This window comes from Carettochelys insculpta, chromosome 1 (genome assembly GCF_033958435.1).
Source record: "Carettochelys insculpta isolate YL-2023 chromosome 1, ASM3395843v1, whole genome shotgun sequence".
Taxonomy (NCBI): domain Eukaryota; kingdom Metazoa; phylum Chordata; order Testudines; family Carettochelyidae; genus Carettochelys; species Carettochelys insculpta.
In genome coordinates, this window is record NC_134137.1 from 106,287,929 (window position 1) to 106,299,993 (window position 12,065).

The window sequence follows — 12,065 nt, forward strand, 5'->3', positions numbered from 1 at the left end:
ATGGATGCTTGTTTGCTCATACTAACCAATCTCATTGCTCTTCCTAGTAGTAGTAGGCATCCTTCAGTCTGCATAGACTATGGATCGCGCCCTTTATAGTTTCAATTGAGGACTTCATTTACAGCATCTACTGTGACTATGAAGACCCACATGAGAGTGACACTCCTTGCTGCATCTCTTGCAGATGTGGTGGGTGTCTGGCAAGTCCTTAGTGTGCTTTCTGTGCGCTCGCTTCTCCTCTGCTAGCTGTCTGATCCTCATCTCACCCTTCTGAAGGCCCTTGTGTAACCCCTGCCTCCATCTGCTGCGGTCGTCTGCTAGTTCTTCCCAGTTATCCAGCTCGATGTCTACCTCTCTGAGGTATCTCTTGCAGACATCTTTGTAGCACAACTGGGTCGTCCGGGAGGTCTTTTGCCAGAGGCTAGCTCACCATACAGGATGTCTTTTGGAATCCTTCCATCATTCATCCTGTGGACGTGGCCAAGCCAGCGGAGCCGACGCTGCCTGAGGAGGGTGTGCATGGTTGGGATTCCAGCTTGCTTGAGGACGGCAGTGTTGGTCACTCTGTACTTCCATGATATACATGCAGAGAGGTCTACCGTTGACATGGTCTTCTCTCTAAGGCATCTGCAGGAGAAGTGCAGGGAGCAGAGGAAGCCACTCTACATAGCCTTCATTGACCTGAACAAGGCCTTTGACTTGGTCAGCAGGGATGGTCTGTTTAAACTGCTCCACAAGATAGGCTGTCCTCCACGGTTATTCAAGATGATCCAGTCGTTCCGTGAAGACATGAGAGGAACCATCCAATATGACGGCGCATTATCAGATGCTTTCAGAATCAGGAGCGGCGTCAAACAAGGATGCGTGCTTGCTCCGACATTGTTCGGGATCTTCTTCACACTCCTCCTGAAGCATGCCTTTGGATCTTCAACAGAGGGCATCTTGCTGCACACAAGATCTGATGGGAAACTGTTTAACCTTGCAAGGCTGAAAGCTAAGTCTAAGGTGAGGGAAGTCATCATCAGAGACATGCTGTTTGCAGACGATGCTGCTGTAGTGTCTCTCACAGAAGACCAGCTTCAAAAACTGCTGGATCAGTTCTCCAAAGCGTGCAAGGACTTTGGGCTTACCATCAGCCTAAAGAAGACAAACGTACTTGGTCAGGATGTTGCTGAATCCCCATCAATCAGCATTGACAACTATACATTAGAGGTTGTCCACGAGTTCGTTTACCTCGGGTCCACCATCACTGACACCCTGTCATTGGACACTGAGCTAAATAGGAGGATCGGAAAAGCAGCCACTACTCTGTCCAGACTCAGCAAGAGAGTGTGGAATAACAACAAGCTGTACACTCACACCAAAATGCAAGTCTACAGAGCCTGCATCCTCAGCACCCTCCTTTATGGCAGCGAGACTTGGACCCTGTATGCCTGCCAGGAAAAGAGGCTGAACGTCTTCCACTTGCGCTGCCTTAGGCGCTCTTCCTAGTAAACTATTGTTTTTTGGTACTTTCCTGGGAAACCTCACCAATGCTTTTTCTGGTGTCAGGATATGGTTTTGGTGAAGGGGGACATTGTAAGATGTGAACTCAGAAAATAATTTATGTTAAGAAAAAAACCCTGGCACTTAAATAAACATAAAGTCAGCATCTTATAAGTAGGTTGTCTAACTTAAGATTCCTCACCTTCTCTCACAAAACAAAATGCTAAGACACATATTTCTTATGGTGTGTATCTGAATTTATGCTGGTTTCTAGCTTCCAGTCACGTAGGCTAGGAAGGGGCGAACAGGGACTGTGGATTCTCAAATGTAGCTTTCCCCGTGTTTCACCATAAGGAGATGTTGCTGCAGTCCAGAAGCCAAGTTGCAAAGTACAGTCTGCTGACATTACTGCAGTTTGGGGCTATAAGGTTAGGTGAGGAGCAGTAAGCCCTGTCCGGATCTCACCCTTTTGCTTTGCAGTGCCTGACACAGCTCGATCCATTCTGCATATACACATATTTGCCGAAATAACATTGAAATAATCTTATACCAGGCACACAAGTGGGAGCAATCCCTATTTGTCTGAAGCATCTGCTGTGCTGCCTTTTGTACTTTTTCTGTCCAAAAACTTAAACAAACAGCCATACACAATGTTTCTGTAGGCTCCTTTTGAAATGAACAATGCTTTTCTTAAAGATATGTTGGCCAAAGTCACATATTCAAAGTGTTGTAAAGCCATTATGCAGCACAAGTCAGTTCTTACTAATTAAAATGAGTTGTATCTTAGCACTATAAGAAACATGTGATGTTTTGCTCACCCACAGCAATCAGTCTACATTGTCATGCAGCCATATCTGAGTTTGAATCAAAGATGCATGGCTGAAACCAGGTGTGTGGTTCACTGGCATGCACCATGCATGATTGCCACCTGGTGGCTAACACGAAAACTCTCCACTTTAACCAAAACAAAATCTCTATAACAAAAACTGGCAAGCTCAAATAATGAACATCTTAAGTGCTTTGGGGTATTGCTTGTAAAATTTTATCAGCGTTTGATGTTTTCAAGTTTCAAATATGTTCAAAATTGTAGATTTCAACATCTGTAATGCATATGAAAATTTTTAGTGTAATTATGTTACCTACTTAGTTAAGTGGCACTCCTTGGAACATTTTCATTTTTGTATTGTTTTATTAAATGCCTAACAACATAATATACTTTGGTTATAACTCAACAATTCAGCAGTCCTTGTCTGCTTCATTTGGCACAGACTATTAAATTAGATACTGTATCAATGACAATATTGAGATCAATTAAAGTTGTATTCATATTGTGAAGTCATAATTGTGGTACCCATTGTGTTTAAAATAGGCAAGTGGTAAATCCACATTGAATGAAGTACTAACTCTACTCTCAAAGATATTTGAAGACAGGAAACTCAGACCGGTACTGAAGGTGTTACCTCAGAAATAAAGTAAAACAAACAAATAAGTTTAGTTTAAAACTAATACAAATCAGGTATTAACTCGGATATATAGAGAGCCTCATTTTAAAACTCAACAATTTTGTAGTGCTATTTTGGAGTGGTAGAAAGGCCATCTGCAATTTTATTAAGAAACAAATAAAATTTAACCTAAAAGACAAGTGCAAAAGGATGACTTTATCATTTTAACTAATTCCAAGCTTATTGACATCACCGTTGCTCCCGGTATGCTGCACATAGTTGTTAAACCTGCATCTTGAAAGAGAAAGGATGGCCTGCTGGAAGTTATCTCCGATCACAACATAAAGTAATAGGTTACCACATGTGTTTAGTGCAGCTAATGGTCTAGAGGCAATGTAAAGAGCATGGATTTGGTTTTCAATGTTGCAGTTAATTTCTTGAAGTCTTAACTCTATCCGCACCTCCCTAAAGATATGGAAGGGTAGGAAGCACACATAAAAGACCACCAAGAGCAGAATGGCAATTCTGCGAGCCTTCTGTTTATGACAAGCCTGAGTATGAGGCCCTCTAGCCAAAGTGTAAATAATGACAGCGTAACACAGAGTCACAACTACTAATGGCAGGTAGAAAGCTAACCCAGACAGAAACCAGTTATACCACCTAATAGCATCCAGGTTTTCAGAACTAGTAAGGTCCAGGCAAACAGATTTGTTCTCTTCCTTTCTTGAGGTGATCAAAAGGTTGATAGGACCGATGGCCACCAGGGAAATCACCCAAACTGCAGCACAAGCCACCACTGCCCATCTCCTTTTCTTCACAGAGAAGAATTTCATCGGATGGACAATCACCAAGTAGCGAAAGATGCTGAAGCAAGTAAGGAAGAGGATGCTGCTGTACAAGTTGAAGTGGAAACCAAAACGGATAAACTTACACATGAAGTCTCCAAAGACCCAGTGCTCGTCATTGGCATAGTAATGTACCAGGAAAGGAAGACTTGTTAAATACAGTAGGTCTGTGAAGGCCAGGTTCAACAAAATTATAGTGCTGCTCTTCCAGGGCCTCATCTTGAAACTGTATACACAAATTGCAATAATATTGCCTGGGAAGCCTGCCAGAAAGATGATGCTGTACATGAAAGGGAGGTAGAACTTCTTCAGAAGGTCGTCCACATTGGTACAGTTTGTGAAAGCATCTGCTTGGCTTTGCAATGAAGTAAAGTTGGCTAAGTCTTCAGTTGTATTCATGGCCATTTTCTTATTGCTTTAGGAAATGTTAAAGAAAAGAACAATGTTTACTTTTCACTAATAAGTTAACACACTGACAAATGATATCATGATTATAAGGGACTTTAACAGAGAAACAAGAGCCTTTTGCAATAAAGGCAGTTCTTACTCTGGAAAAATGCATCAAGCCCTTGAGCTTAACTGGCAAATTTAAGAGTAGTATGTTTTCTGAATAAGGAAAGACCTTCTTGCTTTGGTGGGAGCTGATCTGATGAGGTGGCCTTTGTTTTCTTAAATTTCAGTGTACATAAGAACATAAGAACATAAGAATGGCCATACTGGGTCAGACCAAAGGTCCATCAAGCCCAGCATCCCATCTGCCGACGGTGGCCAATGCCAGGTGCCCCAGAGAAGGAGAACAGAAGACAAGTGATTTATCTCCTGCCATCCATCTCCTGCCCTTGTTATGAAGGCTAGGGCACCATACTTTATCCCTGGCTAATAGCCATTTATGGACCTAACCTGCAAAAATTTATCAAGCTCTTTTTTAAACCCTAATAGAGTCCTGGCCTTCACAGCCTCCTCGGGCAAGGAGTTCCACAGGTTGACTGTGCGCTGTGTGAAGAAAAATTTCCTTTTATTAGTTTTGAACCTACTACCCATCAATTTCATTTGGTGTCCCCTAGTTCTTGTATTATGGGAAAAGGTAAATAATTTTTCTATATTCACTTTCTCCACACCATTCATGATTTTATATACCTCTATCATATCGCCCCTCAATCGCCTTTTTTCCAAACTGAAAAGTCCCAGTCTCTCTAGCCTCTCCCCATATGGGACCCGTTCCAAGCCCCTAATCATCTTAGTCGCCCTTTTCTGAACCTTTTCTAATGCCAATATATCTTTTTTGAGGTGAGGAGACCACATCTGCACGCAGTACTTGAGATGTGGGCGTACCATAGTTTTATATAGGGGAAGTATGATATCTTTTGTCTTATTATCGATCCCTTTTTTAATAATTCCTAACATCCTATTTGCCTTACTAACTGCCGCTGCACACTGCGTGGATGTCTTCAGAGAACTATCCACTATAACTCCAAGATCCCTTTCCTGATCTGTCATAGCTAAATTTGACCCCATCATGTAGTACGTGTAATTTGGGTTATTTTTTCCAACATGCATTACCTTACACTTACCCACATTAAATTTCATTTGCCATTTTGCTGCCCAATCACTCAGTTTGCAGAGATCTTTTTGTAGTTCTTCACAATCCCTTTTGCTTTTGACTGTCCTGAACAACTTGGTGTCATCTGCAAACTTTGCCACCTCACTGCTTACACCATTTTCTAGATCATTGATGAACAAGTTGAACAGGATCGGTCCCAGGACTGAGCCCTGGGGAACACCACTAGTTACCCACCTCCATTGTGAAAATTTACCATTTATTCCAACCCTTTGTTTTCTGTCTTTTAACCAATTCCCGATCCATGAAAGGACCTTTCCTCCTATCCCATGACCACCTAATTTACATAAAAGCCTTTGGTGTGGGACCGTGTCAAAGGCTTTCTGGAAATCTAGGTATATTATGTCCACTGGGTGCCCCTTGTCCGCATGTTTATTAACCCCTTCAAAGAACTCTAATAGATTAGACAGACACGACTTCCCTCTGCAGAAACCATGCTGACTTTTGCCCAACAATTCGTGCTCTTCTATGTGCCTTGCAATTTTACTCTTTACTAGTGTTTCTACTAATTTACCTGGTACTGATGTTAAACTTATCGGTCTATAATTGCCAGGATCTCCTCTAGAGCCTTTTTTAAATATTGGTGTTATATTGGCCGTCTTCCAGTCATTTGGTACCAAAGTGGATTTAAAGGATAGGTTACAAACCACTGTTAATAACTCCGCAATTTCACATTAGAGTTCTTTCAGAACCCTTGGGTGAATGCCATCTGGTCCTGGAGACTTGTTACTATTCAGCTTATCAATTAATTCCAAAACCTCCTCTAATGTCACTTCAATCTGAGTGAGTTCCTCAGATTTGTTGCCTAAAAAGGCTGGCTCAGATTTAGGAACCTCTGTAACATCTTCAGCCGTGAAGACTGAAGCAAAGAAATCATTTAATCGCTCCGCAATGGCACTGTCTTCCTTGATCGCTCCTTTTATATCTTTATCATCCAAGGGCCCAACTGCTTTTTTAGCAGGCTTCCTGCTTCTAATGTATTTAAAAAACATTTTACTATTGTTTTTTGAATTTTTGGCTAGCTGTTCCTCAAACTCTTTTTTGGCTTTTCTTACTACATTATGACAGTTAATTTGGGAGTGTTTATGTTCCTTTCTATTTTCCTCACTAGGATTTGACTTCCACTTTTTAAAAGCTGCCCTTTTCTCTCTCACTGCCTTTTTAACATGGCTGTTTAGCCATGGTGGTTCTTTGTTAGGTCTCTTACTGTGTTTTTTTATTTGGGGTATACATTTAAGTTGGGCCTCTAGTATGGTGTCTTTAAACAGTTTCCATGCAGCTTCCAGGGATTTTAGTTTAATTACTCTACCTTTTAGTTTCTGTTTAACTAGCTTCCTCATTTTAGTGTAATTCCCCTTTTTGAAATTAAATGCCAGAGTGTTTGACCGCTGCGGTGTTCTTCCCAACACAGGAATATTAAAAGTTATTATATTGTGGTCACTATTTCCAAGCGGTCCAGTAACAGTTACCTCTTGGACCAGATCCTGCGTTCCAGTCAAGACTAGATCGAGAATCGACTCTCCCCTTGTGGGTTCCTGTACTAGCTGCTCCAAGAAGCAGTCATTTAAGGCATCAAGAAATTTAATCTCTGAATCCCGTCCTGAGGTGACATGCACCCAATCAATATGGGGATAATTGAAATCTCCTATTATTACTGTGTTTTTTATTTTGATAGCCTCTCTAATCTCCCTCATCATTTCAGCATCACTATCACTGTCCTGGTTAGGTGGTCGGTAATATATTCCTAATGCCATATTCATATTAGAGGAATGAATTGTTATCCATAATGATTCTATGGAACATTTTGATTCCTTTAGGATTTTTACTTCATTTGATTCTATATTATCCTTCACATATAGTACCACTCCGCCACCCGCACGACCTGTTCTGTCTTTCCGATATAATTTATATCCCGGTATGATAGTGTCCCACTGATTGTCCTCATTCCACCATGTTTCTGAGATGCCTATTATGTCAACTTCCTCCTTTGATATGAGGTACTCCAGTTCACCCATCTTATTAGACAGACTCCTAGCATTAGTGTAAAAGCATGTTAGAAAACTACCACTATTTATATGTCCGCCTTTCACAGACGCGTTGGATTTTTTTATGCACGATTGTTTCACATCTGATCTTGCCCATATATTATTTCCCACGTTCCCTATCTGACTAACTTCTAGGGAATCCCTGTCTATGGAGCCTCGTGTAAGAGAAGTCTCCGTCCGATCCAGGTGCTCCCCCGCACCAATCGGCTTTCCCCCACCTCTTAGTTTAAAAACTGCTCTATGTCCTTTTTAATGTTTAATGCCAGCAGTCTGGATCCACCTTGATTTAGGTGGAGCCCATCCTTCCTGTATAGGCTCCCCCTACCCCAAAAGTGTCCCCAGTTCCTAATAAATCTAAACCCCTCTTCCCTACACCATCGTCTCATCCACGCATTGAGACTCTGAAGTTCTGCCTGTCTATCATACAGTATTTTGACGCTGACCTACTCAGCTTTACAAAGCAAGCGTCAGGAACAGAGGTAGTGCCCCACATTCCAAAGCTAGCATGCTTAAACTGAAGGCATTTTCAGTGTTTAGGGCATGAAACATTCCGCTCAATGATGTCAGCAGAGGTGACTACTTCAGGGATTCCAGCGGGGACACTGGCTATGTGCCTCTACTCAGACCCCTCCCTGGCCTGCCCCTGCCCTGTCCACTGCTATCCCTGTTCTGCTCGTGCTTCGCCGCCTCTCCCTGCTCTGCCCCAGACCTCCTCTTCCTGCAGAAGCACCTTGCTGCTTCTGGGAGTGCAGGGCGGTCCCCTCCTTTCCCTCTACTCTGAAACATGGGAAAAATCACCCCTCCCCCTTTTGAAAAAGCAGCCCCCTTATCACTACTCCTATTTTAGGAAGATTAGAGTAGTGCAACCAGTTGACAGTACTGCGTAAATTGGGGTAGGAAGAAGATAATTGCTCCCATTAGAATCTGGACATACCTCCTTTCTTCTCAAAATGGAATGGATTATTTTATTCACTATAAACAATCCAAACCCAGAATTTATTCCCTGCAGAAAGATGCCACTTCCAAGAGCACAGTGTCCTATACCAGGGGTGCACAAATTGGGGGGGCAGGTCCCCTTGGGAAGCATGAAATTTCATAATGGGGGTGTGCATCATGGTCACCCACTGGGTCTCAGGCTCATCCATCTCATTAAAAATGTTGAAACATGTAACTGATTTTATGTCTGTGTATTCACATTTATATACCGATTGATAAAGTTTTTACATTCTACAGACTTACTTTCTTATGCATGCCAAAAGGGTGTTTTTCCATCAGTTTGGACTACATTAGACAGGTTGGGTGTAGGGAGGGGTTGCTAATTGCAAGGATGAAAAGTAGGGCCTGACATAAAAATTTTGCTCATCTCTGTTCTGTAGAAAATATTGGGGCACTCATTAGCTACGTCTACATGTGAATGCTACATTGAAATAGCTTATTTCGATGTAGCGACATCGAAATAAGCTATTTCGATGAATAACGTCTACACGTCCTCCAGGGCTGGTGCCGTCAACGTTCAACGTCGATGTTGGGCAGCACTACATCGAAGTAGGCGCTGCAGGGGAACGTCTACACACCAAAGCGGCCCACATAGAAAAAGGGTGCCAGGAACAGCTGCAGACAGGGTCACAGGGTGGACTCAACAGCAAGCCGCTCCCTTAAAGGGCCCCTCCCAGACACACTTGCACTAAACAGCACAAGATCCACAGAGCTGACAACTGGTTGCAGACCCTGTGCATACAGCATGGATCCCCGGCTGCAGCAGCAGCAGCCAGAAGCCCTGGGCTAAGGGCTGCTGCAAACGGTGACCATAGAGCCCCACAGGGGCTGGAGAGAGCATCTCTCAACCCCTCAGCTGATGGCCGCCATGGCGGACCCCGCTATTTCGATGTTGCGGGACGCAGATCGGCTACACGTGCCCTACTTCGACGTTCAACGTCGAAGTAGGGCGCTATTCCCATATACTCATGAGGATAGCGACTTTGACGTCGCACTGCCTTATGTCGATTTCAACTTCGAAATAGCGCTCGCCACGTGTAGAAGTGGCGGGTGCTATTTCAAAGTTGGCGCGGCTATTTTGAAGTTGCCGGCACGTGTAGATGTGGCTATTCTGTACTAATTCAAGAGGAATGATGCTACTTCTTGAATCACCAATACAATCCCCTTCCCTTGTAACATTAAGGGGATTGGGAAGAGGGTTGAAGATCTCATATCCTAAGTATTGACCAAGGACAACCACCGCTAAGCTGTGCCCTCTGGCAAAACTGCAGCCTGTGTTCAGGATTTTAAATACAACTTGTGAAAAATCCTTCCTTGGACAATTTTTTAAATGAAAGTAAGATAATGGGTTGTTTTTAAAAGCTCAAAGTTCACAACAGTCTAACTGAGGACCAATGATGTGTCCGTAAGCCAGTGGTTCTCAATATTTTCCATATGGGAACCTCTGTCCCATCTAGCATTCTGAGAAGGCAGGATAGTTGTGAGCCTCTATCATGAGTTCCCAGCCTCCCTGGAAGGTTGCTACCTCTAGATACTAAGAACTGCTTTAAGGTAAATAGGAAAAGAGACCAAAACAGGGCTACAGGAAGCAGCCAGTGGGTAACAAGATTATAATATCCTTTCTGAATAAGTTTACATCTGTTACTATGATTTAAACGTTAGCCAGATTGATGAGAGAGGGTCCAGTGCTGCAATAGGAGGTCTCAACAGATGAACTTGTACAGGAAGACCTGGCCCCAGAAAAGGCAACCAAAAATGTGAAAGGTCCTGACGTTATTTGAAGACTCTTTCAGCTGCCAGCCTGGCCCTACTCCCAGCATACCACAGATGAAAAGCTATACAGTGGACACAACATGCCCCTATCATCACTGAAGAGCGTGACACTTCAAAGCTGCAGTCCCTGCAGACTAAAAGATTGGCTCAGTTGCTTTTCATACGTGCTATTCCATTTATTACTTACATATTATCTCACAGAGCAGGCCTTGCTACTATTCTCCACATAGGTGAGAAGCTCTTACCATGTGCTGGCAAATCAATCAGCAAGTGATTAATGCTGATGAGCATGAAGATTGGAGGTGGATTCCAGTGCAAATGTGTGTGGTAGATTTGGCCTAAGTCTGGCTCTGGATGTCTGTCACATTATTAGCTGTAATACAACCTGTTACTGCAGCAACAAAAAAGAGGAGACAGCCAGGCTCTGTCTGCCGCTTGGCTTTGTTATGTTGGTTTCTAAATTACACAAATAATTCATCCAAAATGCTAATTTAATTAAGCAATAGCTCTTTCTTCACCTGATTCCACCACTGAATAGTTGGCCAGCATAGGATTTCTACATCCTAAGCTGAAGACAAATATATGTGCAGTGTGGAGACACCATGAACCTCAAATAATTTATCCAACAGTAGAGCCTATATTGAGAAGGAACTAAAGTGTTAGAACAGAAACATTCCTTCAGTCTCAACTGTGGAGTCACAACTGTGAATTCATTCTGTACTGTATCCTATTGGCTGGAGTCACTTAAAATGTTGCGATTTCTTGTTTTTTATTGGAGTCTTGTATGCAGGAAACACATTTGCCCTTGCACTGTGCCCATTAATATATGCCTGCTAGAAATGAATGCCCAATGGCTGCAGACAGTACTGTGTTTCATATACCTGTGTAAACTAAATAGGATTTAGCTAGACACAGGTGATTGTCTCACGCAGTATTGCATCATATTTAAGAAACAAGAGCTTTAGGTTTAAGATGGAAGAGCTGAATTCTCCTCTTCTTACCCTTTCCAGTTCCTTGCTATGGCTCTTGGCAGATTTCAGGGAGGAGAAGGAGGGCTTACTTTGAGTCTCTTGGTATAGCCTAAATGGCTGCTCAGCTCTCTCTTCCACTTCGGTGTCAAAATCTTAACAACAGAAAAAGTAGTTTACCTGTAAATACTTTGCAGTCGCCCTTGACCTCTTCATAGCTGGAACCTAGGGTATCGCAGACCAGTATGAGGTTAAGTTTGTTTGCCATGAAATAAAACAGTTATATTGACACTGTCCATGAAGGCACAGGCAAAACATCCTACCTGATGAGCTGCCTCTGAGAATAATCTGTATCCACTTCCACTGCTGCTGGTTGTTATATTTAGGGCAAAACCAGAGCATGCTCCACAGTCCTGAACGTGCTCCACTCTGACCTCCAGCTGGATGTTCTGTGTAGGAGCCTGTATAAAGGTGTGTGTGTGTCTGTCTATCACATGGACAGGAGAGGTAGAGTATGTAACCCAGCCCACCTGCTTCAACTGCTTGTAACCTGTCTCATTCGGCTTAACTGGCTGTCCCTGGCCAGTGTTCCCTGTAAGTTGTGCACATGGGCGGGTCTCCTGGAGAGGTTCAGATGAAGCCAAGCTGACTGTCAGAGCACCAGCAGACAGCAGTAGGTGTTTCTACTGATGGTGCACATCCACTCATGCCTCAGTGCACATAGCAAACTTTATGCTGCATATTGATGGAAAAAATAGAGAGAACATTGTCCCTGGCCTACTTCAGACACTCCCAAGCACTTGTGGTGGTTGTTATTTGAAGTGAGAAATTATTTTAGTGCTCAGAGAAGGTGCACGTTTGCTCAAACTTCCAATGGTCCCTCAAAATAGTAT

At 43.0% G+C, this 12,065-nt stretch overlaps 1 protein-coding gene across 1 annotated transcript; it reads right to left on the bottom strand.

Moving 5' to 3' along the window:
* Positions 1-2,921: 2,921 nt before the first annotated feature.
* On the bottom strand, positions 2,922-11,515 carry OXGR1 (oxoglutarate receptor 1). The gene is made up of 2 exons (XM_074983111.1): positions 11,496-11,515; positions 2,922-4,187 (listed from the first exon to the last, which is right to left on the bottom strand). The coding sequence occupies exon 2, from the start codon at positions 4,175-4,177 to the stop codon at positions 3,152-3,154; it is 1,026 nt and encodes a 341-aa protein (XP_074839212.1). The 5' UTR covers positions 4,178-4,187; positions 11,496-11,515; the 3' UTR covers positions 2,922-3,151.
* Positions 11,516-12,065: the final 550 nt, after the last annotated feature.